The sequence below is a fragment of the Scyliorhinus canicula genome, chromosome 15 (assembly GCF_902713615.1).
Source record: "Scyliorhinus canicula chromosome 15, sScyCan1.1, whole genome shotgun sequence".
NCBI lineage: Eukaryota > Metazoa > Chordata > Chondrichthyes > Carcharhiniformes > Scyliorhinidae > Scyliorhinus > Scyliorhinus canicula.
The window spans coordinates 112533053-112549406 of NC_052160.1; the positions used below are offsets into that span (position 1 = coordinate 112533053).

General features: G+C 44.7%; 1 protein-coding gene across 8 annotated transcripts in view; it reads right to left on the bottom strand.

Annotated features, from left to right (window-relative positions):
- The window catches only part of inavab (innate immunity activator b), a 99815-nt gene that overhangs the window by 19408 nt on the left and 64053 nt on the right, over window positions 1-16354 (bottom strand). For all 8 annotated transcript variants that reach the window (XM_038820228.1, XM_038820225.1, XM_038820226.1 and 5 more), the window contains 4 exons: window positions 15464-15586; window positions 12654-12879; window positions 7096-7131; window positions 4130-4388 (listed from right to left, as the gene is read on the bottom strand). In XM_038820228.1, the coding sequence (XP_038676156.1) occupies window positions 4130-4388; window positions 7096-7131; window positions 12654-12879; window positions 15464-15586 (644 nt within the window). The remainder of the gene's footprint in view (window positions 1-4129; window positions 4389-7095; window positions 7132-12653; window positions 12880-15463; window positions 15587-16354) is intronic.

Here is a 16354-nt window from a genome sequence, read left to right on the forward strand (position 1 = left end):
GCATCAAGGATCCCGTTATAACGAAGTCAATGGGTATTGGAAGGGAAACTCTCCAGTGGTTGAAAGCATACCAATCACATAGGTTGTGGTTGCTGGAGATCAATCGTTTCAACCCCAGGACATCACTATAGAAGTTTCACACGGCAGTATCCTCGGCCCAATCAGCTTCCGCTGCTTCATGATGACCTTCCTTCTGTGCTGATCAGATTAATTTCATTTCCTGTTTATTCCCTTATTTCCTCTTTCTTTTATTTGGCCGTTATTATTTTTGATCCTTGGGTGATTAATGGACATGTACCTTTAGGGCAAGCAGCAGAATTCAGCAGTTACAGGACAGAACACTCTGCTAGCCTTCGCTGGTTTAAACAGGAGCTGCAGACTTCTCAGCAACAGAGGGAGAGATCGGGTGGGACTTGGTTTGATTGATTGGCTGGGGGCCAATGAAGTGACTCAAAAGGCCATACTCTGCCCGGTTACAGGATGTGATTTTGTCCTAACCCAGTGGAATGATTTTTGGAGTCCCAAGGTGTTTCAGTTTGACTCATGGCAGCACAAAGACCTTCTCTCTCTTTCTCCAGAAAGGCTATATTTCTAGGCTGCAGGGACCTGAATGAAGGAATCTACAGGAAAAACATTACAGGCTGCAAAAAAAGACAAGACCCTGCTCTCTCTCTGTCCAGAAAGGCTGCTGGGTGCTGTATTTCTAAAACTACAGAGACTTGAATGAACCTACAATAAAGCCCACAAACTGAAAGCAAGGTTTGAAAAGGAGTAAGGTGCTGGAAACCACCATCTGAAACAAAGACTCTTTTTTCCCTTTTACCTATGATTTTTCTTACTCCTTTCTACCCCTATGTGTTTGTCTGTCATGTGTGTGTAGAATGTGACAATGGGTTAAAATGGGGAATAAGGAATTAGGAATTAAATAATAGTTAATCAGTTGTATTTATTTGCTGAATATTTCATTGCATTTCTTGCGATAAACAAACAGTAATTGTGTTTGCATTTACAAACCTGGTGACTGTAATTATTGGACAGCCAAGGGCCAAAGACTTTGGGTATTTTCTATGAATTATTGGTTAATTCATTTGTGTTGTGACTCTGGGTCAAATGGACTGGGAATGACCACACACTAGCCCATGGTGTTAAACTGACACTAGAGTTGAAAGCCATGGTCAACCCACTTTCCAGTTCATTACCCTCAAGAATTTCACATATCTTATTGTTTACACACAGATTCTATCAGAATATCTGATCACATGATAATGCAGTCACGCATGAAAAAACTGGTTCACAACTATAGAACAATCAGAAATTGGCAATTGAGACAGAAACTAACAATCTGTGCCTGTTTTTATTTTGGTTTTACCTGGTGTCAGACACATTTGATGTGGTTACAGGACACAACTTGATTTCTGATCACCAAGGTGAGGTCTAACTAAGTATCAGAGGGCATTAACACATTTAGGGTCTTGACACTGCAGCGAATAATTCACCTCTTGATTCCCTAAAACTGGTCCACCATCTACAAGGCACAAGTCAGGAGTGGGAAGGAATACTCTCCCTTTGCCTGCATGAGTGCAGCTCTGTAAACACTGCAAAGGTTTGGCCGAAGGGCTTCTTTCTGTGCTGTGAAACTCAGTGGCTCAATGACATCCAAGACAACAGCCCACTTGACTGGCACCCTGTCCACCATCCCCAACATCCACTCCCTCCAGCACACACATACTGTGGCAGCAGTGGGTATCATCTCCAAAATGCATTGCAGCAACTTGCCAAGGATTCTTTGACAGCACATTCCAAACCTATACCACCTAAAAGGACAACGGCAGCAGACTCATGGGAACACCACCAGCAGTAAGTTCCCCTCCAAGTCACGCATCATCATGACTTGAAACTATATCACCGCTTCCTCACTGTCGCTGCTCAAAATCATGGAACTCCCTCTCAAACAGCATAATGGATATACCTATACCACATGGACTGCATGGATAATAATAATAATCTTTATATTTGTCACAGTTAGGCTTACATTAATACTGCAATGAAGTTACTGTGAAAAGCCCCTAATCGCCACATTCCAGCGCCTGTTCGGGTACACTGAGGCAGAATTCAGAATGTCCAATTGCCTAACAAGCACGTCTTTCGGGGCTTGTGGAAGGAAACCGGAGCACCCGGAGGAAAACCACACAGACACAGGGAGAACGTGCAGGCTCCGCACAGACAGTGACCCAAGCTGGAATCATGCCGGCCCTGGCACAACATGGCGCAGGGCTACAGGGGCTGGCGCGGAAGAAAGGAAGCCCCCAGCCAGACCGGCAGACCCGCCAATCAGTGGGCCCTGGTTGCGGGCCAGGCCACATTAAAGGCACCCCCTGGGGTTGGACCCCCACCCCCCCTCCCCAAACAGGCTGCCCACCGACCATTCCACTCCGAGTTCCCGCTGGCTGAGAGCAGGTGTGGATGGCGGCGGTGGGACTGAGCTTTTTTATGATGGCTGCTCGCCCCATCCCGGCCCGAGAATCGGCGGGGGGGGGAGCGTAGAGCGCCCCCTGACCAGCGCCAACCACGCCGGCGCCAATGGCACCGATTCTCTGCACTGCGGAGAATCGCGTGCCGGCGTGGCATGATTCGCGTCGGTCGCGGGGATTCTCCGGCCTGTCCCCGGGCTGAGGGAATCCCACCCCCAATGTTCACTATTGTCAGGACTGTGTGTAATTTTAAAACAGACGATATACTGCCATCATGTTGACGTTTGTGCTTTCTGTACGTGTCTTACTTCCTTAATTTATGTGAATAAGTTAGTTTACTCGGCTTCAATACCCAGATTGAGTGTATGGTGCTGACATCTGCAAGAATGGTTTTCCGGGGAATAAAGTGTAGTTGGCACGGGAAGCGGTTTGTCCTCAAACCTGTCACAAAGGAGAAAAGCCGACAGAGCTGCAGCGTCTAGGTTTTCGGGGCCTGTGACCCATTTACAGGATTGTTGTAAGAGAGAGCCATTCATAAAAAGAAAAATATTACATTCAACCGATGACAACCATCTCCAGATATGCATTACACATTAAAAGAAAGAGAGTTTAGTGATTTTTTAATAAGTGTTTTAGTCATATTGTTAAATCTTTGACGTAAATTTTCAGTTTCCATTCCAACTTTTCTCTTGAATTATAAGAAAGTTATCTGTATGCCGGCGGGACTGAGCTTTTTTATGATGGCTGCTCGCCCCATCCCGGGCCGAGAATCGGCGGGGGGAGGGGGGGGGGGGGGGGGGGGGGGGAGAGGGGGGGGCCGCAGTGTAGAGCGTCCCCCGACCAGCGCCCTGGGGCACCCTGTCAACCTAGCTTAATAGTATTTGCATCGAGATGAAACTTGTTTAATGCTAAAAAGTGGTCAAAGCAGGAGTGCTCCCCCACATTTATAATGTAGTCATGCTGGTCAATTTCCCCTAATATGCCTCTCCTTCTGATAGCACCTCAGACAAAGGAGCTGTAACACCTGCCTTTTTGCCACCTCCTTTCTTTCTGTCCAAGGCACTCCTTCCAGCTGAAGTAGCCATTTACTTGTACTTCCGTCAATTGCATCTACTGTATTAGCTGCTCCTAATGAGGTTTCCTCCACATTCAAACCCTCCACCACTGATGAACAGTGACAGCAGCGTGTACCATCTACCATATGCACTGCAGGAACTCGCCACGGTTCCATAGACAGCACCTTCCAAACCCACCACCACTACCATCTGGAAGGACAACAGCGGTCGGTAAATGGGAACACCGCCCTCCAAGTCATTCACCACCCTAACTTGGAAATATATCGCCGTTCCTTCACTGCCGTTGGGGAAAAAAAAAATACAGGAACTCCCTCCCTAACCGCACTGTGGGCGTGCCTACACCTCAGGGATTGCAGCGGTTCGAGAAAGCACCTTACCGTCATATTCTGAAGGGCAACTAGAGATAGGCAATAAATGCTGGCCTAACCAGCGACGCCCACATCCCATAAATGAATTTCAAAAATACATTGGGGTGACCGAACACAGGCTGGCTGACCACATGGTGAAACGATTCTATTAATTCTGCAAACGTGACCCTGAGCTTCTTGATGCCTGTCATTGTAAATAAAATCCAAACTGTACCTTGAATTGCTGCTCAAAGAGGAGCTTCTTTTCACTTTCTCGTATGGTTCATCAAGATTAGACTCCATCCATGCTGTTTTCATGACAGGTGATTTTTCATAATCATTGTATTGATAACAGACTGGAGTAAGCCCTTCCAGAGTCTGGGGTGGGGTGGGCCTCCTGGGAAGAGTAGGCTGCGGCGAGTTACTCCTTTGCATCACATGCCCAGCTGTCAAAAACTCTGTTGATGAATTATGGCCGTGATGGCGCCCAGCATCTGTGGAAAGCAAACAATAACATGGATCAAAATTATTCAAAAATCATCAGTTTGATACTTAACAACATTTTTTCATTTTCGCCAACATTATATATAAAAGAATTTTACATTTGTGACGGAAGAAATTGTGGCGTCTTTTGGTCCTACAAGCTCATTGCTTTAAAAAGCATTTGTAAAAACTACTTTAAAAAGTCCAATAAGAAACAAATTTAACCATCAAGTTATTAGTTATGAATAAATATCAATAGTTTTACCAAATTTAACATTACAGAATGTTTTCTAATTCATGTTACGGGATGTGGGAATCACTGGCTAGGCCAGCATTTATTGCCCATTATCTCTCTTTCTACAGATCATCCTGCCTTGTGAAGTAGTTCCAGCATTTTCTGTTTGCATTAAAGTTTAATTTGAGGGCAGCATGGTGGCGCAGTGGTTAGCACTGCTGCCTCACGGCGCCGAGGACCCAGGTTCGATCCCGGCCCTGGATCATTGTCCATGTGGAGTTTGCACAATCTCCCTGTGTCTGCCTGAGTCTCACCCCCACAACCCAAAAGATGTTCAGGATACGTGGATTGGCCATGCTAAATTACCTCTTAATTGGAAGAAAAATGAATTGAGCACTTTAAATTTATTTTAAAAAATAAAGTTTAATTAGACTCGAATACTAAACAGAACCAAAACATCCCCAAATGACATCATACCCTTAATGGATATGTTTCCCATAGATTATAGTTATAGTAATACAGAATTAACATGTTGCACCAACTTTATAGGTGTAAAACAGGCACAAAAATGACCAATTTAGCAGAATGAAGGAATTTGGGCTGCTGCCAAATTTGTCTCAGCTCTTTTCAGGAGGTCCTGGTGCCTGTCTGAAATCAGGTTCTTGTGCACATTTGAGGAATTTGTTGCTAAACTTGTTTGAATTGTTCAGAGCAAGCGTGCTCCTCTTACTTCCATTTTAACCTCATTCTTATTTTCATCTTAATCTCGTAGCCACACCCTCCAGCAGTCATCTTGTTCCCACGGCACCTTTCCATGTAAATGTAGGAGATGCTTATCTTCCCTCTTCCCACTTCCCTTCTCACTGTCCAAGACTCCAAACACTGTTTTTGGGTGAAGCAGCAGGTTACATGTCCTTCTTTCAATTTAGTAGACCTGCGTTTCCTGCTCATGATGTGGTCTCCAATTTGGGGAGACCAAACTCAGATTGGGTGACTGGTTTGTTGAACACCACCTTTCATTCTGCAGGTGTAGTCCCGAGTTTCTTGCAACCTGTCATTTCAGTTCTCCACCTTGTTCGCACTCTGGCCTCACTGACCTCAGCCTCCTGCAGTGTTTCAATGAAGCTCAACATAAGTTCAAGGAACAGCACCTCATCTTTCAATCAGGTACCTTATTGTCTTCTGGACTCAACATTCGGTTCAACAATTTCAGACTGTAACCTCTGTCCCTTTTTTTGCCTTCTTTTTCTCTGCTGTTTTAGGTTTCTCTCATTTTTGCTTTGGGTGGCAGTTGTCATGAATCTGCCATTCACACCTCCTCGAGACACATTTTTTTGTTTCCTTACCATTCCCTTTGATGTCGTATCACCAACGCTTTTGACATTTAATCTCTTCTGTTTTACACTCTCTCACGCCTTCCCTCTTGTTTTTTTATACCACCCTCCACCCAAACTCACACCAGCTTAAAACATCTCGAGCTTTTTCCCACACTTGATGAAAGGTCACTCACTGAAACATTAACTCTGTTTCTCTCTTCAAAGATTCTGCCATACATGGTAGACACTTCCAGCATTTTCTGTTCCTATTTAATATTGTGGGTCACTGCTGGTTCTTACTTGTTGCCCTCCTGTTTGCCTCACTCCTCCATCCCTGGACCTTCCTACAGACTGCGCTGAAACTTGAGAGGCCTAGGCTGACAATTTATTTCTGGGGTGGTCAAATGGTGCCAGTAGATTTATTCTACTGAGATCCAAGGTGCACCTTGGTATTGTCCATGCTGGTGTGTCATCACTGCCATCATCAATATAATGTCCATAGAATCCATACAGTGCAGAAAAGGCCATTTAACCCATCGAGTCCATACCGGCCCTCTGTAAGAGCACTCTACCTAGGTCTACTCCCCTGCCTTATCTCCATAGCCCGTAACCTCCGCTAACCCACACATCTTTGAACATTAAAGGCAATTTATCAGCCAATCCACCTAACCTGCACGTCTTTAGGACTATGGGAGGAAACCGGAGCACCCGTAGAAAACCCATACAAACTCCACACAGACAGTCACCCAAGGCCGGAATTGAACCCGGGTCCCTGGCACTGTGAGGCAGCAGTGCTAACCACTATACTGCCAGGTGCCCACTGTGTCCAATGGGTACTAACAAAAGTTGGTCCCCAGGGAAGCATAGAGGCACAAGTGAAGACTATTTGAGTCATGCAACACGAGATTAAAGCCTAAATGAGCTAAAAGGACAGGCAAAAGATTGATCTTCACAAATTTAATTCTGCCCACAGAAAATCGATCTTTTTGACTTACGAGGTGAGAATAAACATTTGGGGTTTAAAGTTTATCTTGGACAGTTTTTAAAATGGATGATTGCCCATCAGCAGTTTATTTGACACCTCATCTGATTTCCAATTCGCCACTGTCTCTTGTTGAACCCAAGACCAATTGCAACCCCTTTGCACTCTACACATTGAGCACTTACCATCGTCTAGAGAACTGTCATCAGAAGCAATCAATTCTGAAAACAAAAAGGGTTTTGAGAAATGAGGATTTAATGCAGTCAAATCAACTGTTTACTCTTTATGTTTCTATTCAAGCAAAATATAATTTTGGAAACGCGCAAGTACCATATTTCAGTTTCAACTGATTTTTTATTACTATTTATTAGGCCCACAGTGCAAAATCTGATTAGGGTAGAAATCATGGTCAAGCGATTTGATCACGTCCTAAATGAGGCCTGTTGGGATGGTGCGCAATGCATCTGCCCGTTCTCTTGGTTGGAGGAACTGTGTTAATTTGGTGCTGTTAGCTCATTAAGATGAATCAGATATGCAGCAGTGACACTCAATCCACCATTGGCTGAATTCTCGTACAGGTGGAGAGGGGATATCAGATTTCACTGACACCACTTAAAGGAGAACTGCACTTTCGATGTAGACAGCAAAGAAATGTTGTCAAGGTTTACGATGGCTGGAAGATATTCAGAGAGGACACTCTGGTTCTCGGTCGCAACTTTGAAGGCCCGACTGTAAGCTGTCGCTGGGCTGGCAGACCAAATAGGTAGGGGCTTTACTTGGCTTACTGAAATTTAGTCTCCCACAGATCAGCGGGGATGTACAGGCCAGTAATGGGGCTGGCTGTGAAAGGTTGATGGGAAGTGGTACCGTCATGACGACAACAACTCTGTACCCTGTGCCCCCCCCCCCCCCCCCCCCCCCCCCCCGAACCAATACCCACCACACTAGTAGAAAGCAATCTAGACCCAACTGCCCTGGAAACTGGTATTTTCTTGTAATCTGCAATTGGGCCTTTTCGGTCCTGTCCTGGTGGTTCCTGACCATGGGTTTCTGTGATCCTTTGATTGAGATAGCGCAACCTCCCTCCCCCCATGCTGAAATTACTGAGCACCCACAGAGGGCTATCAGTATAACTAATGATTCCCTAGTTTTGGGGGGAGTTTCTAAATCACAGTGAATCCCAGCATGCTTTCCTATTACTTTTACACGTCCATGGGGAAAGTGATTAATCTGCTTGATGTAGGAGACAGGGTATCAGTCAAAGCATGAACTACAGACTGATTTTATTGTGGATAACCCTGTGGAAGCCTCGAAGGAGTTGGACCTCTTTATTTTTGTCCCAGCAACCCTCTTCCTCCCCACCCTCCAAAGGACCATGGTCACTTGTTCTTTAGTTTTGCTTTCACTGAGCACTAACCTTTGTTTTCCTTTTAATACATTCTGCTTTCTTACCTTTATGCCACCATCAGCACCTGCTTTAGTCTTTAATGCGCACTCCAGATTTATGGCCTCTTTGTCAATCTCTCCTTAGCTCCCACCCATCCTTGACTTTCTATTGTGCTGCACCTTCTCCATTCCCTCTCCAACTATATAATCCATCACATTTTTATCCCTTTTAATCTCTGAAGAAGACTCATATGGACTCAACACATTAACTCTGATTCTCTGTCCACAGATGCTGCCAGACCTGCTGAGTTTTTCCAGCATTTTCTGTTTTATTTCATGAAACTCTTGCTGGTTTCAAATTGGTGCATTGGCCACCAGGAATTATCTCCCACACCCTGAGAAAATCAGGGTAGTTCTGCAAACCAGAACTGAAACTCCATTGAAACTCCAGCCTGCTACTGTCCAGCTTGTCAGGATGCTTGGGGTGGTAAGGAGACCAAAATTGCTCCATTAAGTCTAAATTATAGAATCATTGAATCTTACAGCATAGAAGGAGGCCATTTGGCCTGTGGTGTTTGTGCTTGCTCTTTGACATACTCCTCTGTTTAATCCCACACTCCAATTTTCTCCATAACCAGCACATTAGTCTTCTTCAAATATGTTTGTTTTGCCTTTTGACAATTACCATGGAATCTGTTTCCAACATAATTCTTAAGTGGGCATTAAGAAGGGAAGCACGGTAGCTCAGTGGTTAGCACTGCTGCCTACAGCACTGAGGGCCCAGGTTCGAATCCCGGCCCTGGGTCACAGTCCGTGTGGGATTTGCACATTCAACCTGTGTCTGCGTCGGTTTCACCTCCACAACTCAAAAGATGTGCAAGGTAGGTCGATTGGCCTCACTAAATTGTGCCTTAATTGGATACTCAAAATAATTGGGTACTCTACATTTATTTTTTTTAAAGTTTTAAAAAGTGGGCATTAAGGGTCTCAATTGGTGGCAGTGCGGGACAGGACAGAGGTAGGAAGGCAGAGGAGGGCCCAATGTTTCTTTTTTCACAAATGACATGGGAAAGATGGATTATTTTTAGCGAAAAGGTACGGTCCACATTTATGAAGATGAAATGAAATGAAATGAAAATCGCTTATTGTCACGAGTAGGCTTCAATGAAGTTACTGTGAAAAGCCCCTAGTCGCCACATTCCGGCGCCTGTCCGGGGAGGCTGGTACGGGAATTTAAGATTGGTGATTGCGCCTGACATGAATTGCCATTGTATCTTTTGTCTTTGCCCATGTATTCCTGGATTTATAAGCTGCCTATTCAATAAACTTGACACCAAAGTCACATACCATATCATAGGCGGGATTCTCTAATAATGGGGCTATGCCCCACGCCCGCGAAAAAACGGGCGCAAATCACTCCGGACTTTTTTCTGGAAAGTCCGGGATGATTCTCCATTTTTAGGGGGACTTGCAGGGCCCCTGAGTGCTCTATGCAGCTCTGGCTGCCGATAGGGGACTCTGCACGTCCGGCCGTGGGTTCGCGCATGCCCTTGCGGCGCTGGCCCCGCGCGACATGGCAGACCCACACGAGAGACGGTGCCAAAGAAACCCCCCCCAAATCGCGTGCGTCTGCCGCTTGGTAGCCTCCGATCGCGGGCCTGGCCGTCGTGGAGGCCCACCCCCAGTGACAGATTCCCCCATCCCCACCAGGACGGCCATTGCAGGCGCGACTCTGAGCTCCCGCCAGGTGGAACCATACATGAACCACGCCAGCGGGAACTCTGCTGGCGGTGCGCGACTGCCGCCAATTCTCCGGTCGCTGGAGAATCGCGGGAAGGCGTCGTGGGTCTGACTCCCCATTCTCCGCCTCTGCACCGGCGCGATTGCGGCACGGAGTCGCGGAGAATCCCGGCCCATGCTTCTCAAAGCATTAATTGGTTCATTTTAATGAATGTGGCCCAGGATACTTGACTTTAGTCTATCTACTTCATGACTTCATGAAATTTGCTCAATGTGGTTAGCCTTAATGGAATGTGATGCTGATAACCTTATATTTTTATACTCCTTTAGAATTCTTAGATATTTAGTCAGTTACATAACATTGGGGCTGGTGTTGCACAAGGATTGGTGCTGGGCCTTTGCTATTCACCATTTGCGTCAAGAATTTGGCCTTGGAATCAAAGGTACAATTTCAAAATTTGCAAACAGCACCAAATTAAGGTACTACAGAGTAGGGCTGTGACAAAAGACAGGAGAACATTAATAAATTTTCAGAAAGGACATGGAACATTGAAATGATCTTCAATAGAGATAAGTGTGAGGCAGTACATTTCGACAGGATGAATATGGAGGCCACACACTCCTTGGAGTAGAAGAGCAAAGGAATCTAGGGATACAGAGATACAAATCACTTTAAGTAGATACATGGGTGAATGGGGCCTTGTAAGGTACAAAGGGCTCAGGTATATTTCGATAGGGATATAACTCGAAAGTATGTATAGAACCTTGATTAAACCACACTTGGAATACTGTGAACATATCTCTGTTATAGAAAGAACATAGGGGCATTGGAGAAGGTGCAAAACAATTAATAGAATTATACCAGAACTGAGATGTTATATCTACCAGGAAATATTGAACAAGTTGATCTCTTTCCTCCAGAGAAGACTGAGAGATGACCTGATGGAGGCCCTTCAGATTATGTGAGGGTTTGATAAGGTAGGCATGGAGAAAATGTTTCCACTTGTGAAGGAGATAACAACTAGGGCTTATTAATATAAGGTATTCACTAATAAATCTTTTAGGGAACTCAGGAGAAATTCCTTCATCCAGCGTATTACAATATTGAATTATCTGTACAACAAAGAGTTGTTGAGACTTTAGATGTATTTAAGAAGATACTCATGAGGGAGAAAAGCATAAAAAATATATGCTAAAACAGTTAAGTGAAGGGTGGGATGAAGCTCTTGTGGAGCATAAACACCAGCAGTGGCCTGCCAGGCCAAATAGCCTGTTTCTGTGTTTTGGAAATACGTTGTAATACTTTTCAGTATATTCCTTCACCACTACAAATTTGAATGTTTTTGCAGCTGTTCATTGCTTGAAGGATGGGCCTAAACCTCTCAGTGATCTCAACCATCAAAAGAATGCTTCAAGTGAGGTAACCTCCCTTTGTATTCTTCTCTAGGATTAGAAAGCTTGCATGAATTGCTACTAGTGATGTCCTCATATATTTATTAGATGTATGATCAAACACTGTGCCTCCAATAATTATGTACTTTAATATGTAATGAGAGATTCAATAATGTCATTAATGCCATGCGTCGTGTAAGTATTACTAAATGATTATTATTTTGACGCAGTAAATATAAAAATAACTAAACACATCTACAACATCAAAACATACACTACAAAGTAATACAAATGGTAAAGTGATGCTGTGTTTTGAAAGCATAGAAGGTACTTAGTTGTAAGGCAATCACTTTGATCATTGATATTGGCTCAGAGTTGTGACTTCTATCTGTAAAATAGATCTGTGGTTGAAGAACTTTATCTAAATGCTTTTGAAACAAAAATAATGCATCAGGCTACTATGGGGAACCTATCTGTTTACATGGTCAATGAATCGCTGATATGATTAATTAGTTAATTATAATGTTAATTATGCTCAATTTTGGTATGATTGTTTTGTCAACGCATAGTTGCACTGCCACTGAGTTTGATTCATATGGTTATTTGGATAAGGTATCAGAGAGATTCTGATGCTCACTGGGCCATATCCTCACCTAAATTCAATACTTCAAAGGGAGAAATTGAAACTAAATTGAGGTTCCGGGTGGCTAAACCAATATCCGACAAAATATGTTGCTTCACTACAGTAGAAGAAAATATGAAATAAATTATGTACAGAGCCCAGACACTCCAATCTCTGACCCTTGTTAAATGGATAATATAATAATAATAACCTTTTATTGTCACAAGTATGAAGTTACTGTGAAAAGCCCCTAGTTGCCACATTCCAGCAGTAAGCTGGTATGGGAATTGAACCCGCTCAACTGGCCTTGTTCTGTATTACAAGCCAGCTGTCTAGCCCACTGAGCTAATATGCATTTAAGCATTGTCTTTACCAGCAGAATTGCAGGATTGGCTGGCCGTTGCATGTTGTTTTTGGTCATCCTTCTGCACTGTAAATTCTATGATTCTATGATTCCCTGCCTTTAACCACAAACCAGCTCCTGTTACCAGAGCATGAAGAAAAAGTTGTTCTACTCCAAGAAAAAAAACTACCTCATAATAGTCTTGTGGTGACAAGTAATATTACATATCATACTGGAGCCAAGTTAAAAATGTAACATACCTTCCATGACATTACTTGTCTGCAGAGTCCTTCCACCAGCCATGTCTCTGTGCTCATTTATAGTTTTTTTTATATAGTTGAGTTTCTTTTGTTCTTTTACAAATGTGTGTTTTCTTTGTTTCTTTATGTGCCTGCTTAGATTTCCTTCTTGTGACAGGCGTTTCGCTGCCTCCACAAATTGTAATTGCAAGGCAAAGCCCCTCTCCAGACAGGCCAGTTCAGAGTCCTAGAAAACAATAACAGATTTGAAACAAACTACATGCTAGTCTTTCTTACATTTATGTCTATGGGATTAAATAGTGAAAACCTAGGGGACCTGCATTGTCTTCCTTTCAAGGCAACTGAATGTTCTGGTTTGTTAATAATCTGAATTTTGTGTCTGGAAGTCAAGTCAATTGATAAAAATAATTAAGTTTTATGTGAGATCTTGACTTTAGAACAATGAAGAAATAATGGAGTATTACAGGATTAGGTATAACATAAATCATGTCATGGCTGGGGTATTCTAGCATTGTTCCCAAATTACCTTAATTACTTCCCCCAGTAATAACTCTATTCTGTGTCATAAAATGACATATTGGCAAATCTGAGATTTGTTATGTCCTATAGATTACTGTTTAACTGGCTAATAAGGGATTTTGATTCTAAATTAATCTTCATCAAGGTCCAGTTTTATGTTCCAACATCCTGCACATCAAGGACGTCTGAAGAAATATCTGACCCAAAATATTTGGGCGGCATGGTGGCACAGTGGTTAGCACTGCTGCTTCACAGCTCCAGGGACCTGGGGCGAAATTCTCCGACCCAACGCAGGGTCGGAGAATCGCCTGGGGCCGGCAAAAATCCCGCCCCCACCGTGGCCGGAATTCTCCGCCACCCGAGAATTGGCGGGGGCATGAATCGCACCGCGCCGATCGGTGTGCCCTCCGCGCCAATCGGCGAGTCCCCTGCGGCGATTCTCCGTCCCGCGATGGGTCGATGTCCCGCCGCTGAGAGGCCTCTCCCGCCGCCATGGTTTCAACCACCTCTGGTGGCGGCGGGATTGGCGGCGCGAGCGGGCCCCCGGGGTCCTGGGGGAGGCGCGGGGCGATCGGACCCCGGGTGGTGCCCCCAGGTGGCTTGGCCCGCGATCGGGGCCCACCGATCGGCGGGCGGGCCTGTGCCGTGTGGGCACTCTTCTTCTTCCACCGCCACCACGGCCTCCACCATGGCGGAGGCAGAAGAGAACCTCCCTACCGCGCATGCGCCGGTGGCGACATCAGCTGCCACTGACGTCACCACCGGCGCATGCGCGAACCGGCGAAGGCCTTTCGGCCAGCCCCGATGCCGGTCAGCGGCCGTCAAAGGCTGTTGGCACCGGTTTTGACGCCAGTCGGCGTGGCGTCAACCACTCTGGCGCAGGCCTAGCCCCCAAAGGTGCGGAGAATTCCGCACCTTTGGGGAGGCCCGACGCTGGAGTGGTTGGCGCCACTCCGCTACACCGGGACCCCCCGCCTCGCCGGGTAGGGGAGAATCCCGGCCCTGGTTTCAATTCTGGCTTGGTGGCTGTGCGGAGTTTGCACTTTCTCCCCGTGTATGCTTGGGTTTCCTCCGGATGCTCCTGTTTCCACCCACAGTCCAAAAATGTGCAGGTCAGGTGGATTGGCCATACCAAATTGCCCCTTAATGTCCAAAGATGTGCAGTTTAGGTGGGGTTACGGGATTAGGGCACAGGAGTGGGCCTTGGTGGGGTGCTCTTTCGGAGGGTTGGTGCAGACTCGATAGGCTGCGTGGCCCCTTTCTGCGCTGCATGGATTCTATGATTCAAATGGATTTAACACATGCATCCTCCATTGTCCATGTTTCATCCTCTTTGTGCTTGTGTACCATCACATTTTGAAAATGGTTCAGGTATTTCTGAATCCAAAGTGTTTTAAGCGATCAACTATTGCCCTAATTTGGACTTTGAATTTAAATGGCCCTTATTGTCTTTGTTTTCTTATTCTATAACAAAATGACAACTGGCCATGAAATGAAAACCACTGCTCAAATAAAGCATGTATTTTTATTTAGACCAGAAGAATGTCATACTTATCATTAGCATCAGTGCTAAAGCACTGAAAAATATAACCAATTGTTTGTACATTTGTCATGCTTATGAGTGTAGAATCAGTCTCAGAATAACGGATAGGCCATTTAGGAATGGGGTGAGGAGGAATTTCTTCACTCAGAGGGTGGTGAATCTTTGAATTGCCTGAGGTTATTCATTATTCATGAGGTTATCCATGAAGGCCTCCCTTTCTCAAACTTTCCCCTCGCCCGAGAGGTGGTGACCCTCAGGTTTCCCTCAATGGGGAAAGCAGCCTATGACCACATGGGACGATGGCGACTTTACCTTAGCTTCACCTTTCCCCGAGGGCTGTGGAAGTTCAGTCATTGAACATGTTCAAGACAGAAATCGATATATTTCTGGATATTAATGACAGCAAGGGATATGGGGATAGTGAGATAGACGAGCAGCCAGGATCTGTCTAAATAGTGGAGCAGGCTCGATGGGCTGAATGGTCTGAGATGGACAGATTTTTTAATCAGTAAGAGAATCAAAGGTTATGGGGAAAGGCATAAGAGTGTAGTTAAAGATTATCTCACCAGATCAGTCATGATCTCATCGAATGGCAGAGCAGGCTCGATGGGCTGCATGGCCTACTTCTGCTCCTACGTTTTAAGATCTTACTCCCACACTTTTATCTTACATTGCTATGATGTAATGGAATCTTGTTGGGATTGAAATGTTAACCTAAAGTGGGATATAATTAAACATTGCGAATTACCTCTCCTTTAGCTATGATTGTCTCCTCATCCAACTGAAAGGTTGTTCCGATACGGCGACGGACAGTGGGTGGCTTTTCCCCTTCTGCTAATGGGTACTCTTTTGGCAAATTCCCTGTCAACTCCTAAATGTGAAAAACGTGGAAATATAAATAATTAAATTTGCATAGATAATAAAGATCTCCTTGTTTATCTAATTAAGTAATAAACTGAGAACATAAAAAACCCTCAATCAAAATGTTTAATTAAATGCGTTCTTGACCTGCAATAATAATATAAACAGCTTATGTTTTCATTCAGGAGTATATTATGCCACTTATTTTTGCTTTAATGCCCAATTCACAATGCAATTTATTACTGCAAAGCGTTAAAGAAAAATCCCTGCCGCATTAAATGCCAAGCAATGAACATCTCCAACAAGAGAAAATCTAACCATCTCCCTTTGATATTCAATGAAATTACCTTGCTGAATCCCCCACAACATCTGGCCAGAAATTTAAGTAGACCAGTCATGTAAGAGTAGCTCAAAAGGCTGGAAATTCTCATGGAAGTAACTCACTTCCTGACTCCCTAAAGCCTGTCCACCATCTACAAGGGAAAGGCAGCAGGGTAGTGGCATCCTCCTCAACTTGCCACGAGCAGGGCAACTCTACAAAAACCCAAGAAGCTCAAAACGTTGCAGGACAAAGTAATCAGCTTGATTGGCACCCCTTCCACCACCTTAAACTTTCTCTTCATCCACCACTGACATACCTTGGTGGCCGTATATACCATCTACCATGTGCAGTGCAGCACCTTCCAAGTCACACAATCTCTACCATCTAGAAAGTCAAGGCTAGCAGATGCCTGGGTATATTGCCACCTGCAAGTTGCCCTCCAAATCACAGCCCATC